The sequence below is a fragment of the Hyla sarda genome, chromosome 11, assembly GCF_029499605.1.
Source record: "Hyla sarda isolate aHylSar1 chromosome 11, aHylSar1.hap1, whole genome shotgun sequence".
NCBI lineage: Eukaryota > Metazoa > Chordata > Amphibia > Anura > Hylidae > Hyla > Hyla sarda.
The window spans coordinates 31,991,336-32,008,253 of record NC_079199.1 but is presented as its reverse complement, the minus strand read 5'-3'; the positions used below and the strand labels follow the sequence as shown (position 1 = coordinate 32,008,253).

The 16,918-nt window shown below is 41.9% G+C and overlaps 1 protein-coding gene across 1 annotated transcript in view; it reads right to left on the bottom strand.

Annotated features, from left to right (window-relative positions):
- Positions 1–1,933: 1,933 nt before the first annotated feature.
- LOC130295891 (cytochrome c oxidase assembly protein COX16 homolog, mitochondrial) overlaps positions 1,934–16,918 on the bottom strand; it is a 68,059-nt gene continuing 53,074 nt past the window's right edge. Inside the window, exon 4 of the mRNA XM_056547196.1 lies at positions 1,934–2,469. Within this exon, the coding sequence (XP_056403171.1) occupies positions 2,356–2,469 (114 nt within the window). The 3' untranslated portion in view covers positions 1,934–2,355. The remainder of the gene's footprint in view (positions 2,470–16,918) is intronic.

Here is a 16,918-nt window from a genome sequence, read left to right as displayed (position 1 = left end):
CTTTCCATCCGATCTTTCATCTTACATCCAAATTCCCGAATCAGCAGCAAATTCCGGATTATCTGCATTTATCAGCATTATATTGCTAGCACTTTAAAAATAGGCAATTGCCTTATACTACATTTATCAATCTTGCCATTAGGGCCCAATGGCAGATAATTGTAACATCTAATATTGCTCTAAGCAGTACATATTTTCTATATTGATGGTTTTTAAATTATTTTATTGTATTTTAATCAATTTCTACACTTGTTTCAAACCAGCTGTTTCTTATTAATTTCCATTGTGTACCCAGTAGGGTGATGTTCTTGAGGTGTGGTTCAAATATTTTTCCTAGATTTGTCAATTACTTCTATTAAAAAAAATCTTAATGGGGTACTCCTCCCTAAGACACCTTATCCCGTATCCAAGGATAGGGGATAAGATGTTGGATCGTGGGGGTCCTGCTGCTGGGGATCCTATAGACTATGGCCAGCTTAATCTAGACTAACCTAGAGACTGACTTTCCATCCGATCTTTTCTCTCCTGCAGCCCCCCCCGAGTCATCAGCTCTAAGGAGCTATATGGCTGATGACTAACGATACAGGGGCCAGTGGTTTGTGACGTCATGACTCAGTCATGGCCAGCGTTGCATTAAGGGGTCGGGGGTGATGTTACGAAGGGGAGAAGCCATGACGTTACAAACCGCCAGCCTCTGTATCGTGAGGCATCAGCCAAGGAGCAAACTTAGCTATGTAGAGCTGATGACTTGGGGGGGCTGCAGGAGAGATTGCGGGGGACCCAAGCAGCAGGACCCCCGTGATCAGACATCTTATCCCCTATCCTTGGATAGGGGATAAGATGTCTAGGGGTGGAGTACCCCTTTAACCCTTCCAGTACTTATCAGCTACTGTATGCTCCACAGGATGTTCTTTTCTTTTTAAATTTAATTTCAGTCTGCACACAGTGCTTTCTGCTGACACATCTGTCTGTCTCAGGAGCTGTCAAGACCAAGATAGGTTTGCTATGGGGATTTGCTCCTGCTCTTGAAAATTCCTGAGACAGAGAGAAGTGTCAGCAGAGAGCACTGTGGTCAGACAGAAAATAAATTTAAAAAGAAAAGAACTTCCTGTGGCGCATACAGCAACTGATAAGTACTGGAAGGGTTAAGATTTTTACATTTTACTGGTTCTATGCAAAATTTCTCACTATATAAATAAAAGCAAATAATAATATAAATAAATGTGCAGAAGTGCAGATTTGATGCACAGAAAATCCTGCGCATCAAATCAGTGCATCAAATCTGCGCAGAATAATGTACGTGTGAATAGACCATAAGGGTACGTTCACACGAGCGGGTCCCCAGCGCGTATTACGCTGCGGATCCGCCACTGAATGACCGCTGTATGCTGCCTTTACAGGTGCCTGCTTGGAGCGGCAATACGTCGCTACGGGCAGACACACTGCGATGTGCGAGTCTCCGCGTGCATGCGCAGTATACTCGCACATTGCGGCTGCTCTCGGCCTAGCTCAGGGAGCGGCTGCGATGTGCCGTGCGGTGTATAGCAGTGTGTCTGCTCGTAGCAGCGTATTGCCGCTCCGAGCAGGCACATCTAAAGGCACCCTGTAGGGCTCCTTCAGCGGCGGATCTGCAGTGTAAAATACGCTGTGGATCCGCTCGTCTGAACGTACCCATAAGGTGTATTTTTAGCTGCGATATTTATGTCTAGATGCTTGACGAAGCAAGGTTTAGGGAACCCCCATTCTTATGATAGGTGAGAGTCTCAGAAGGAAGATACCCACATATCAGACATTGACTTCTGCATACTGTACTTACTTCACTTTCTATCTTTAAATATCAATTAATATGAATTATTCACTCCAAAAAACCTGCATAAGTTTCTTTGACTGCTATAAACAAAATACTCACAATAATGATATGTTGAAAACCCTCCTCATAGCAGATTAAATGCTTTATTTCACATAGAAAGCAGCTTTCATCTTTCCCCTAACTGGCTCCAGTTCTGCAGTGTCTACTGTTCTGTAGAGAAATCAATTTATATGACTGGTCCTGTGTGGAAGATTTAATATTCTGTCTGCAGCAATCATGATCCGAAATCTGAAAAAGCTACTTGAAGTGCAGGATTGCATAAAAAATATTTAATATTAACCAGAAGCAGGTCTCTGAAAACAATCACAAAATCACAGTTAGGGTCCGCGCTTCATCAAGGTCCTCCCGGTGAAGAGCTGGAATACGTCTATGGGGAGTGGGATACCAGAAAACATGACATGAACAGAATGTGAAATTATGAGAATAAATATATATTTATGGTTGCTGTCCTTTATGATATCCCCCTCCCCCTTTTGAAATCCATTTTATGTCTCTTTGGCAGTGCTCGTCCTTTGGTGGTCTTGGTATGATTTAGAGTCCTCCCATGGACGAGGCCCTCGGATGTTTTTCCAGTCTTCAAACGACTTGTCCTTCATTCTCTGTAGAAAACATAATGTGAAACCGGTCTCTGATGTACGGTTATAGCAGGGTACAAACAACAGAAAATAAAACCCATGATTCGGAACATTTGCACCTTGGCGACTAAGAGAGGAAGCGGAGCCATGCAGAGTGAGGGGAAGAAACAGACATGCCCCCTCCAAAGTACACAATGACAAACCAAGTGAGCAACAGAAGGATGGTATTTATGATAGAAATATTGGTGCTAGACACAAATTATATTATATGATCAGGATTATGTACTAAGTAACATATAACATTTTTATTTTGGGGGGGATATGACATGTACTCTAAGAACTAAGCAACAGGTAATCTTCAAAAACTAAGGGTGCTATCCAGCTATTGCAGAACTACAACCCCCAACATGCCTGGACCGTCAAAGGCTCTGAAGCATTTGGTAACATTTGTAGACTTCTACTTTATTAACAATCTTCAAAATAAAAAGTGTAAATAGGTGTTTGGGTACATAATGGAAAACCAATGCCACTTTGTTATGGGAAAGAATGGGAATCCATTCCATATTGTGAAAATAAAGATTATAAAACAATTTTATTCAAAATGAAATACGATACAAGGGAAAGCTGTTCCAATTGGCAATAACAGCCACATCATTGCCCATGAGACACTAGGCGTCTTTTATATGAATGTATGTCACATGTAGCTTAGAGGTGTATGGTCTTTGCAGATAGGTGAAATAATTTTAGGAGGTGCACTTTAATACTACATGAGTGATCTATTTTGGCAGCTATGCCATCTGTCTTCATACCAAGTTCTGCCATGTACCAGCAACCATGACAGATACAGAAAGGCAATAGGGCATTCCTGCTACACTAGTAAAGGAAAATCTACAAACTTTTGGCTAGTAACCTTAAAATAGGGAATAACACTGGCGCTTGGAAATGGTAAGAATACAATGGTTTACTATAGTAAATGGTGACTCCAATATGGCTGGAAAAATGTGAAATATTGTTAAGTTAGCATTATAGTTACTACTATAAGGCTGGCGACAAATCACTAGTAAAGATGTAATTTTTTCATTTTATTATTATTATTATTATTATAATAATGACAATATGACTATAAAAGGTTCAGTACCGTAACGAGGTATTCAAGGATACAACATAAACTTGTTAAGGAGCAACATGATATCTGGTTCACCCTTTCCCATGTCTATATTGAAAAGGGCGAGTGTTATTTTTCGTCATGTCTTAGGAAGCCAAAAAGCTAAAATCTTCTTGTGCAATTTTTAAATAAAAGATAAAGCGCCACACAGAAGAGTTCGACAATACATTTGCTAAAATACCTGCAGATACATTTGAAACTACATTGCAGAGTGACCAGCAGGCTGAAAACATGAGAACACATAAAAAGTAGATTTAGAGGTAAGAAGGAAGCTATGATAAGCCATGAAAAATGATGCTCTCTGGCACAGGAGACTGGGAAATTCTTCATCTGGATCTGTTATAATATGGGAGACCGGCTGCCGTCTACACCGAGCAGATAAAGTAGGAAACAAGATATTAAGGGATGACAGTGTGTGTGCCAACAGAGGATATAAAACTAAAACTTATACACAGAGATGTCAGGTGTATCCTATGGCAAATAAGTGACTGATTTATCCCCTTCAGAAGACTATTACCACAAGACTACATTCAGTCACTTTTCCATCATTAATACAATCTATACCTACCTATCTACCCATGTGGGTGGGTGTAAGCAGGGTACTTTAGGGTTCGCAAGTCAACCCCCATGGTTTAACTCTTGGTTGTACTAAGTATAAAATAATGTGTTTTGGCCCTTTACAAACTCCTTCATATAGTAAAAACATTGATACTGGACACAGAAAGAACATCTGGCGCCATTTACATGTAACTTGTGCCACCGTTAAAAAAAACCACAGTTGTTCTCAATTCTCTCCAAGCATCTACCGTATTTTTCGCCGTATAAGACGCACTTTTTCTTCCCCAAAACTGGGGGGGGGGGGGGGGGGAGTTGGTGCGTCTTATGCGGTGAATACACACCTATCGGGTCGGTCCCTGCGGCCATCAACGGCCGGGACCCGCAGCTATTACAGGACATGACCGATCACGGTGGAGCCCTGTATTAACCCTTCAGACGCGACGATCAAAGCTGACAGCCGCGTCTGAAGCCAAAGTGACACTAACCCGGCTGCTCAGTCGGGCTGTCGCGGTGAAATCGCGGCATCCCGAACAGCTTACAGGACACTGGGAGGGAACTTATCTGCCTCCTCGGTGTTTGCTCCGGGCCGGTATCCCCTGCATGGCCGGCGCTCTCCTTCGACGTAATCACGTCGTTGCGCACGCCATCCCGTCGTCCAATAGGAGTGGCGTGCATAGCGACGTGATGACGGAGACGTGATGACGGCAACGGAGAGTGTGGATCTCAGGGAAGAAGAAGTCCGGAGCGTCGAGGACAGCGATGGAGCGACATCAAGGGCAGCGGAGACGGGTCCGGAGTGGCGGGGACAGGTGAGTAGTACCTCCTATACCAGTGATCTTCAACCTGAGGACCTCCAGATGTTGCAAAACTACAACTCCCAGCATGCCCGGACAGCCAACGGCTGTCCGGGCATGCTGGGAGTTGTAGTTTTGCAACATCTGGAGGTCCGCAGGTTGAGGATCACTGTTTGGTGCAGAATCTTTTTTTTCTATACACTGAAGATAGAGTATGTTCATTTTTCAGGCAGAATTCATGAGTAAAATCCTTTGCCAGATTCAAACAAACAATCTTCCTAAATTTTAGCGGGACCAAGTTCACACTTCTGTCCAGATAAATTTTTGTGCCACGCGGAGGTTTAGAACCAAATACTATTATGCAGCTCACTTGCACCAACTCCCCTCTTGAAGAACACAGCCAGCTCATAACAAATGGACAGAACATGAAAAGCTGTGGCTTACCATAATTTATCCAAATAGAGCACTGCTATACCCAATTTTTAGCTCCATCAGAACTTACAAGATACTTTTGTCATTACTGTATACATTCAAACTTCACTACCCCCCTCCCCCCTTTATATTGCTACCTGACCTCCCGATAGTTGTCCAAAGTGGTCTTGTAAGTGCATCCATTATCTCTAACGCCCAACAAGACTTCCCATAACTCTGTATAGACTAAGCCCATTTTGACCTTAAGAACCAGGCCAATTTTCATTTTTGCATTTTAGTTTTTTCCTCCTCCATTTAAAACCCATAACTCTTTATTTTTTTTTACCTACAGACCCATATGAGGGCTTGTTTTTTTGCAAGACCAATTGTACTTTGTAATGACCTCTTTCATTTTACCATAAGATGTACCATGAAACCAAAACATGAATATTTGCGGCCGGCAATTTATAAGAAAACTACAATTTTGCAGCTTGTGGGGGTTTGGTTTTTTAAACAGTGCACTTTATGGTAACAATAATTTATTCTGTAGGTCAATGTAGTGCTGGGCGGTATACAGGTATGAACCGGATACCGTTTTTTTTTTCTCCCACGGTATAGATTTTTGCCCATACCGCTTTACCGGTCGGGCCCCTCCCACACCCTACAGATGAATTGTAGAGCCCAGCGCGGTGCCCTCACTTGTCCCACAGAAGCGAATCCATTTACTGTGTCCCCCCGCTGCGCCTATCAGCCAGTGTCCCCGCGAGCACGATCAATCCCCACCGCTAGCGGGATCCATGTGCCCACTAGCTGTGTCACAAGAATGCCTCCCGCGAGCGCAATCGCTACCATCACTGCTAGCGGGGTACCTGTGCCCACTAGCGGTGTCACAAGAATGCTGAGCGCGGCTCTGTTCCCCGTCCCTGTCAGCTCTCAGGGTACGGGAACAGATTTAAAAGCCTTGCGCGCAGCACTACGCAAATAGCGTAGGGCTAACGTAGGCAGCGCTAGGAGCCTAGCGTTAGCCCTACGCTATTTGCGTAGTACTGTGCATGTGCAGTACTACGTTAGCTGCACGCAAGGCTTTTAAATCTGTTCCCGTACCCTGAGAGCTGACAGGGACGGGGAACAGAGCCGCGCTCGTGCTCGGCATTCTTGTGACACCGCTAATGGGCACAGAGACCCGCTAACTGTAATGGTAGCGCTCGTGCTGGGCACATTTGACACCACTAGTGGGCACAGGGACCCCGCGGGGTGGGGGTACAGGCGGTAATACCGTGATACCGCGATAATAAAAAAAATACTGTGATATTCCTTTTAGGCCATACCGCCCAGCACTAGGTCAATGCAATTAAAATGATGCTCAATTTATATCGTTTTTCTAACATTGTACTACTTTAAAAAATGCTAACTTTGTTTTAACAAAATTCATATGCATAACGTTGTCCTTTTCTGACCCCTATAACTTTTTTTATTTTTTTGTAAGGGGGATGAGAGCTCATTTTTTGCACCTTGATCTGTAGTTTTCATCTTTACCATTTTTCTTTGATGTGAGTTTTTGATCGCTTAATGTAATTTTTTTTCTGATATACGAGTATTTTTGGTGTTTGATTTTTTTTTTTACGTTTACGCCATTTACCGCACGGGATCCTAAATTATATTTTTATAGATTAATTACCAGGATACAAGGGCGTACCTGTACACCCTTCATCCTTAACAGATTAAGCATCTATTTTGTAATATGGACTAAACTGCTTCTTTGTAGATTTTTATATGTTCAGTCCCTGGCATTGTAATGTTCTTTTTATTTGAATACATAGTCTAGTGACAAAAAAATAAGTAAGAGGACGAGATCTATGCAAAGTTTTATCTCTGATCTTAGTAAATTAAAATATATTTATATGGAGGTATAAGGATTTGTATCCTTTTGAAATTGTGTATTACATATATCCCTTTTATATTATTATGATTAAAGTGTTCGAGAAAGAAAAAATGTCAGTGCTGAAAGTAATCATACAAATCATCATATCTGAGAGAATCTAAATGGATTGAGAGCATTAGTAAAATGTAAAGATCAGATCAGACAGCCAAAGCTTTCAAGTGTCATACCTATCTACATGGATAAAGTAAAAAGGAACAAAAAGCTTTTAAAAAGGGAAGTAATACCCAAAAGTGTCATATGATATTATACAAAAGAATATACTGCAACTTTATTATCCACACAACCATCAATTCTTGTCACACTAATTCTAGAAAACGGTGCCAGGCGTCACCAGAGAAGCTCGTCCGACCTCCATATAAACATTTTTTAAACAACAGTACACAACACAGTATATAGTACACAACACAGTATATAGTACACAACACAGTATATGTTTCTTCAATTTCAACTTTGTTTCAAAACTTTATTAATAAATTAACCTGATGTTTTTTGAAACAAAGTCAGGAAACAAAGTTGAAATTGAAGAAGCATATACCATGTTGCGTTCTCTATTGTGTAAAGACACTGCAACCATTTCATAAGAAATATGGAGAATATTTAATTTTCATTGTTTTTGTTATTATTTTTATAAACATACAATTATTATTTACCTAGTCACTCTATACATCCCCTTCCAGTGCACGCCTTGTTTGGTACACAGGGTTGGTGTTTTTATCATTGTTTCTCAACATTTATTGAGAAATAGGATATGTTCACATTGAACTATAAAAGTTCTATTGACTTTATTGGACTTTCCGCTGCCCTGTTCATACTGAGAGATTTCTGACACTGAAGATAGAGTATGTTCATTCTTCAGGCAGAATTCATGAGTAAAAGCCCCTTGAAGTCAATGGGTCTTTTTTTTTTTTTTATACTGACTAAATGAGCTTAAAGGGGTACTCCGCTGCTCAGCGTTTGAAACAAAATGTTCCGAACGCTTAGAGCCGGCGCCGGAAGCTTGTGACGTCATAGCCCTGCCCCCTCATGACATCATAGATTTACAGCCCTCCCATAGATTTACATTGAGTGGGCGGGGCGTGACATAATGAGAGGCGGGGTTATGACATCACAAGCTCCCGGTGCCGGCTCTAAGCAACCGGAACATTTTGTTCCAAACGCTGAGCAGCGAAGTACCCCTTTAATGCAGAAATTCCGCACTAATTCCGCATGAATTCCGTGCGAATTCCACATAAGGGGGAAAAAAGGCAAAAAACAAGATTTTGCAGACCAAAATTATTCTTCTCCAATTTCGTTCCAATTCCTCAGTGTGAACATACCCATATCAAAAAAGCTATTTCTCTGTTAACAAAAAATCTGGCTCCTAATGGCCACTTGTGTCTGTAAATTATTGGAATAGAAACTGTGATAAGCAACTTTTCAAAAAACAACATTCCTAGGCCATATGTCCTATTGCATGGCAGACCAGCCCCAATTCCCCATTTATTTTTTGTTTGTTAAGATTATACTTCCATTCCTTGTCCATGTACAAATTTGTCCAAACCCTTATGTGTTTTTTTTTTTATATCATGGACACTGCCTACTTTGTACTTTATTTAGGATTTTATTACTCTTACTTTGTGTCTTTGTTTTATCATTTACATTACATGATATTATTTACATTCAGATTGGTCATACTTGCATTCGTTCTTTTTATCCATTTCCATTTTATAAAATTTAATCAATTAATGTAAAGCAAAGCAAAACTCTGTGAGATTTAAAAAAAAAGAAGTAAAGGGGCCTCTTTAAAAACAAGTCAAAATGTCCTACTTCGTCTTGGGCCTTAGGTGACAAACCGTACATCCCTTACAATCTGTTTTACATGTCCTCAGCCCAGGAACAAATCATCTTCATTAGTCTTAGCACAGCAGATAGAAAGAGTGATGATGGCTTAGACAAATGGTGTCTCCAATGAGAATGTTTGTGTGCTAAGAATACAGGAGTGAGATGAAGAAACAGGTAAACAGCTCACAAATTCCTTGTGACTACAGACCCTGGGATCCAAAGCATGAGGCTACAGATAAAGACTACAAACATATACAGTGACCCCTCGACCTACGATGGCCCCGACATACGATAATTTCAACATGCGATGGCCTCTCAGAGGCAGCATCAACATACAATGCTTTTGTATGTCGGGGCCATCGCATAAACGGCTATCCGGCAGCACAGACTGCTTCAGCTTCCACCGGATAGCCGTTTACTGTGCCCCGTGAGCTTCGGTGATGGTCACTTACCTGTCCTCGGGGCTCCGGCGCGTCCTCTTCGGGATCCCCTGCATCGTCGGCGCTCTCCATCGTCGTCATCACGTTGCTGCGCACGCCGTCCCGTCATCCAATAGGAGCGGCGCACGTAGCGACGTGATGGCAGCGATGGAGAGCGCGGATGCCGGGGAAGCAGAGGCCTTGCCGGAGCGTTGGGGACACCCCGGGGACGCGGCGACAGAGATGGAAGGCGAGATCCCGGGCAGCGGTGACGAGCGGTGACGGTCCGGAGCGCGGGGACAGGTGAGTACAACTTCCTCTAACAGTGGTCTACAACCTGCGGACCTCCAGATGTTGCACAACTACAACGCCCAGCATGCCCGGACAGCCGTTGGCTGTCCGGGCATGCTGGGTGTTGTAGTTTTGCAACATCTGGAGGTCCGCAGGTTGTAGACCACTGTCCTATACTTTACATTGCACGGATCCCTCAACATACGATGGTTTCAACAAACGATGGTCCGTTTGGAACGGATTACCATCGTATGTGGAGGGACCACTGTATATGAATGTAGATACATATACATACGCCTTATGCCTTGTTCTATATAATAAATACAGGTGCCAAACATCAAGGAGAACAAATTCTAAACACATTTAAACAACTGTGAAAAGATAAATTTAGTTTTGAATTGAATTATAAAAAAAAAATGATGTCAAGTTATTTAAGGGGGTCCCGTTCTACACGTTGTCAGGGCACTCTAAAAGGGATAGTTCTACCCTAGATTAGGGATATGCCAGAAATGTCTACCAGATGGAGGGATGGGGATCAGGGGACCCGCACCTAAGTGAGGCAGCCGCTGCTTCCGTGGGAAGTAAATGGAGAGGTGAAAATGCATTTGTGCAGCTCTCTTTATTCACTCCTATGGAAGTTACAGAAACAGTCGACCTTGATTCTGGTAAAGTCTGTTTTCTGCACAGCTTAATGATGATTAAAGAGCATTTCCCATTACACTAAAAGATTCACCATTAAATCTGCACTGGAGTCGCCTTCTCCCGTCAGCCATTTTATTGTATTTAGTATTTCTGCTTCTGGGAAAGCTAGATGACAACTAATATAGTGATGGTCAACCAGCTTCCAAGTGTCCTGAATGGAAAACATTTCTACTTAGGCAACGATATATCACTGTAACATCCAGCTTTCCCAGAAGCAACACCTAAATCTACAACAGCGCCCATGCATGTAAAAGGCGATGTTTTTTTTTAAGTTTAATTTGTTATCACTTTTAGCATATTTGAAGTTAGGGGTGTATATATATATAACATACATCTCTCTGAATATAACAATCCTATTAGAGTGGTCCCCAACCAGCGGCCCAGGGGCTGCGCCAACCAGCGGCCCAGGAGCTGCGCCAACCAGCGGCCCAGGAGCTGCGCCAACCAGCGGCCCAGGAGCTGCGCCAACCAGCGGCCCAGGAGCTGCGCCAACCAGCGGCCCAGGAGCTGCGTATGGCTTGCATCCTCATGCTGTCTTGTTCATAGAGGGTTTTGACTTATGACTCCATGCACTGGCAACATAAATTGCTACTCACTAAGTGTACTGTACATTAGCTGGGTTGGCTGCTCTTGAACCAAGCCTGGCAAATATTAAAGGAATAGAAAATCATGAGCTAATTTCTTTCCAAAAACACTCCCCATCTGTCTCCAGGTTGGGGATGGTTCTGCAGCTCAGTTCCACTTAAATGAATGGAGCCAAGTTGTAATACTACACACAACCTGGGGATAGACGAAGAGCTGTTTTTGAAATTAGCTCTGTTTTTCTATTACTGCATAACCACTTTAAGTGACACTTAAAGGGGTTTCTCCGGTGGAAAATATATTTTTTTTTAATCAACTGGTGCCAGAAAGTTAAAAAACAGATTTGTGAATTACCTCTATTAAAAAAATCGCTATTCTTCCAGTACTTATTAGTGGCTGTATATTACAGAGAAAGTTCTTTTGTTTTTGGATTTCATATTTTTTTCTGTCGACAGTGCTCTCTGCTGACACCTCTGTCTGTATCAGGAACTGTCCAGAGCAGCATAGGTTTGCTATGGGGATTTGCTCCTGTTCTGGACAGTTCCTGATACGGACAGGGGTGTCAGCAGAGCACTGAGGACAGAAAAAAAAAAAAAGAAATCCAAAAACAAAAGAACAAAAGCTGGTAATAAGTACTGGAAGTTTACAAGTCTGTTAACTTTCTGGCACCAGTTAATTAAAAACAAAATGCTTTCCACTGGAGAACCCCTTTAAAACCCACTTAAAAAACATACATAACCAGAGTGAAGGAAAAGCACATAACATCCTACAACAAACCTTCCTATGGTATCCAAATATCCCATGTGTGAGGTCGTCAATAAATAATGAATCGTAATATAGCTAGATCCCAAAAGGTCATGGCAAACACAATTCTATAATATAAAGTGCTATGCCAGAAATTCATAGATTTACACATGCAATGATCGAAAAAGATCAATGAAATCAATATTAAAAGGAAAACTCAGTGTTACTCCACTAACCTGGTGCTGCAGACACTGATGACAACCATACTCATGTCCGTGCTCCTGTTGTCCCGGTATCTTCCTCTGTTCCCTCTGTTTGGTCGGCAGTCTTGGGGCACAGGCGGGGGGGCTTCATGACATCACTGATGTTAATTATCTGCTGGGCCCTGCTGTGAGAAGGCCTAGGGAAGCAGCAGCGGTGATGCCACAAAGTTCTGCCTGAACGGAGGGAACAGATGAAGATACCGGGACAACAGAAGCAAGGATCACGGACACGCGAGTATGGTTGTTATTAGTGTCACCCGCACTACCTGCCTGTAACAGCTGGTTAGTGCGGCGACACTGATGACAGCTTTTCTTCAATAAAAGTGTCGGGGCCCATATAAAAACCTAAGTAGAACGACAAGTCTTATGTAGCTGGGGCCTGCAGTATGGCTGTAGACAAGAAAAAACTGATGCCAGAATGACCTAGGAATAAATAAATAGGGGAGCACCATGCAATATCAAGGGGGGCGACATACGTGTTCTGCTGCTAACATCTGTAGTTTTATCAGTTATAATTTAATCTAATATAACAAAAGGTCCCAGAGCCAGTGTGTGGGGGGTGTATACTGTCCCTGGCATCCAGCTAAAAGGGACAAATGTTGAATAAGCATTGAGAAGCAATGTGAGGGAGTCCTGTCTGTGAACTGTTCTGTGTGTAACCGAATTATACAGAACGTTCCTGGTGACGTCTACTAGTGGAACCCAATGTCCCTTCTAAGGGTAGAGTCACATACGGCACATCCGCAGTGTATTTTACGTTGTGGAAGCGCCTTGTGACTGCCGGCATTGTGCGCATGCGCAGAGTGAAATACGCTGGCGATGAGCTGTGTTACCCTACCCTAAATGTCCTCTTCAGCTAGATGCCACAGCTTGGAAGTAAGCTCTTGGGGGGAAAGAGTCATCAAAACCTGCCCAGAGGAAAAGTTCCTGAGTTGCCCATAGCAACCAAGCTGATCACTTCCCTCATTTTCAAGAGGCTTTTTCAAATGAAAGAAGCGATCTGATTGGTTGCTATGGGCAACTCAGCAACTTTTCCTCTGGACAGGTTTTGATAAATCTCCCACTTAAAGGGGTACTCTGGTAAAAAAAAATAAACATTTTTAAAATCAACTGGTGCCAGAACGTTGAACAGATTTGTAAATGACTTCTATTTAAAAACCTTAATCCTTCCAGTACTTATCAGCTGCTGTTCTTTTCTTTTTAAATTTATTTTCTGTCTGACCACAGAGTTTTTCACCGGAGTACGAAGTCTGCCATGCGCACGTAAGTAAATCTAAGGTGGCAGACATGTTTCTGAGACAGGCTAGTTCATTTCATTCCAGAGTTCCTTACTATACGCTTTCAGCCACTTCATTATCCATTCAGAGCTGCCCTCAGCCAACTGCATGACTTACATTCGTAAGAGGACTTGTCCTTCTCTCATTCTGTTGTTCTGCATTTTTGGCCTTCACTTATTCTGTAGGTTATGTACTCGCTAAGTTTTCGACCCTTTTCAAGTGACCTTCAAATCTAGGCTCATCTTCAGCCGCTTTTATTTTATATCTTGGCCAAAACCTTTCCCAAGCATCCTCCCTATGTTTGCATTCACCTCTGCTCTTGCTGCCATGGATGGCTAATGCTCGTATTAGAGATATACTCACCATGGGAATTACACAGGTTGCTAGCAATAATTTCTTTACTAGACCGCAGTGTCCTCCTTAGCATTCCAACTCTCATGACTAATCAGGAAATTAAATGCAAATGTACGATCTGTCTTTTTGACAAAATGGATCTGAAGCTCTAGGGCAGCTTTCCTGTTTACAGGGAGGATTACATATCAGCTAGAAATACTTCTACAATCATGTGCCCAAGAGTCAAGGTGGTGAATGTAGAAATAAAAAATATAAACATCTCTATTAAACGCCATTGAACCAGTCAAATAGTGGCATATTAGCCTGTCAGAGACAAGGACACGGAAGTAAAATTAAAGCAAGGCTTTTCCTGCCTTTATGTTTTAGTAACAAAACAAATACCGCCTTCACACTCAAACACAAAATAAACCCTGCATGTCCAGTGCTTACTATACAGAGCTCTTTCCAGTCTATACAGCTGGCTTGCTACCAGCTATTAAAAGTATACAGCAAATATCACAAAGTCTGCTTTTCAAGGCTGCCAACCTCCGAAATTAAACGCTCATCAGTGGTACAGGTTGCTCAAAGCCTTATTTGCTATCCTGCTATTTGCTATTAGCTGTCTTCAGTACCTGTGCTGATCTGGGCTAGTCTAAAAAACTAAATTGGCCCAGGAGAACGGCATCCACATATAACCAGTATCTTGGAGTAATATATCAATCACCAATGACCATTCCTGTCACTGTCTCACAGTAAAAAAAAGAAAAATTATATATATATATATATATATATATATATATATATATATATATATATATATCTCACCAATCAAACGTTTGGAAACATCTTTTCAGGGTTTTTTTTTTTTTTTACTTAGACTAGTTCGATCTTGTGCCAAGACAAGTGAGATGGAGAGAAAAGCACTTAGCTGTGTGCTTCTCCCACCTCCTTCTACACTCGCATTATGTTGGTGTGAACAAGCCCTAAGATATCTATATAAATGTATAAGACGTATGGAAAGAGGTCGAGAATGAGTCTATAGATATGACAACCCCTTTAGGCACATTCAAAAAAAAGATAAAAGAAGGTGTAGCTCACTCAGTGGGTAAATATACCTGAGGTTAACTGGTGTTACCTTCACCCAAAGGTCTAAACAGTACAGAAAAACGATTTAGTTGATAAATCAACTAGGTACCAGTCCTCAAGGTATATGTAAAAGAAGGTTAGTGGAATATAAAGAATAAGAATAGATGGAGATCCAGATATAAATTGAAAAAATATATATTTATTAAAGGTGATGTTATTCGCTGGTATCTAGTGTCCCTGCAGGGCCCTTGCATGGGACAAAAGGCGCAGCGTAGATTAATAAAAATGTATAAAATCAATGAAATAATAATTCAATAGAGAATAAAATAAAATAGAATAAAACTTGCATCTATAGTTCATCCAATGTTGGCATCAATAATAATCAGTTAACAGTGTGCTTAACTGCTCAGTCTCTTATAAGCACAATGTGATGCCGATAACAGAATACAATGTCAGATAACGGCTTGTTGTAACAGTTGCAGTGTCCAATCTCAATGAATCAGCCGATGGTAGTGCAGTGTAACAAACTGTCTCACAGATGTGAAGGATAACAAAGTCCGGTGCACAGCACCACTCACCACCCTTGCGACCGCTGGTATTGCTGGTATCGGCAGAGGAGCTGTTTCGGTGATGTGGCATGGAGGTGTCAGGCCTCCGGCAGTGAAGGTCTGTATCTCCTGTGTCCGGCAGCGTTATAGGTAGCGCTGGAGTTGTCCTCTCCGCAAGGTCCGCGGCTGGCACGGATGGCACCGGCCTCGTAGGTAAGCCGAAGGTCCTTGGCTGGTGGAATAAAGCGGTGCGTTCAAGGTAGCGGTGGGAGTGCGTGCAGCGTGCCCCGTGTAGTTGAGCGCTTGCACGCGCGCAGAGTGGCAGTGAAGCCGCAGTGGTCCCAATACTGGGGGCTTCCAGCAGTTTCAAATAGAGTTCGGTATAGAGCTGATAATTTATTCTCTCTATTGAATTATTAATTCATTGATTTTATACATTTTTATTAATCTACAAGGGCCCTGCAGGGACACTAGATACCAGCGAATAACATCACCTTTAATAAATATATTATATTTTTTTCAATTAATATCTGGATCTCCATCTATTCTTATTCTTTACATTCCACTAACCTTCTTTTACATATACCTTGAGGACTGGTACCTAGTTAATTTATCAACTAAATCGTTTTTCTGTACATTCAAAAAAAAGTTTATATTCTATCTAAGTTCCCACACGCTATTCCAGTTGTCGAAGACCAATACTCTAGTTGCAAGACTAAAATATTCAGCTTAGACTGTATGTAGATAGTTAAAATGGTCTCCTTACCAAGCCAGTAACATGCTCCCTACCCTTATGGCTAGATCATACTTGGCAGGAGAGACGAGCGCAAGAGACAGCACATCTGAAGATACAAGGCATAAAATATCCGTTCCCTCCTCAGGCACGACGGGAGCCAAATGTAGTGTAAAATCATTCACTATCTGTCTCTGCAATAACATTATGGATCCCAAAATGCATTAACTATGAGATTTATCTATTTATATCCAAAAGCTTTTGCCCCTCATTCCTTGTTAAAATGTTCTCTAATTCAATTTCCGTGTGTTAGATAAAAAAAGGGGAAAAAAATTGAAATCTTTTAAGAAGACATTGGCCGACATTTATCATTGTCTTTAGACAGTTTTTTTTGTGTCTAGAAAAGGTGCACAAAAGGCACAAGCAGGGTTTATTTGCGCCTTTTGGTTTACACGTTTCTGCTGATTTTGGCAATACGATGATCCCTCAACTTACAATGGCCTCAACATACAATAGTTTCAACATACAATGGTCTTTTCTGGACCATCGTAAGTTGAAACCAGACACAACATACAATGTACAGACAGTCCAGATCTGCGAAATGTGTCAATGGCTGAAAGAAACGACCAATCAGAATGGGCATTCACTGGTAAAACCCCTGTATTACTGAAGCGTATGCACTGACTGGTGTCTGGTAGCGCCCCCTACAGTACAGGGAGGTATTACATGTTCTGTACACTTTACCTGTGCCAGGGTTAGCTGCTCCAGGTGAGGGCAACTCCATAACTTTTTTACTTACAGGAC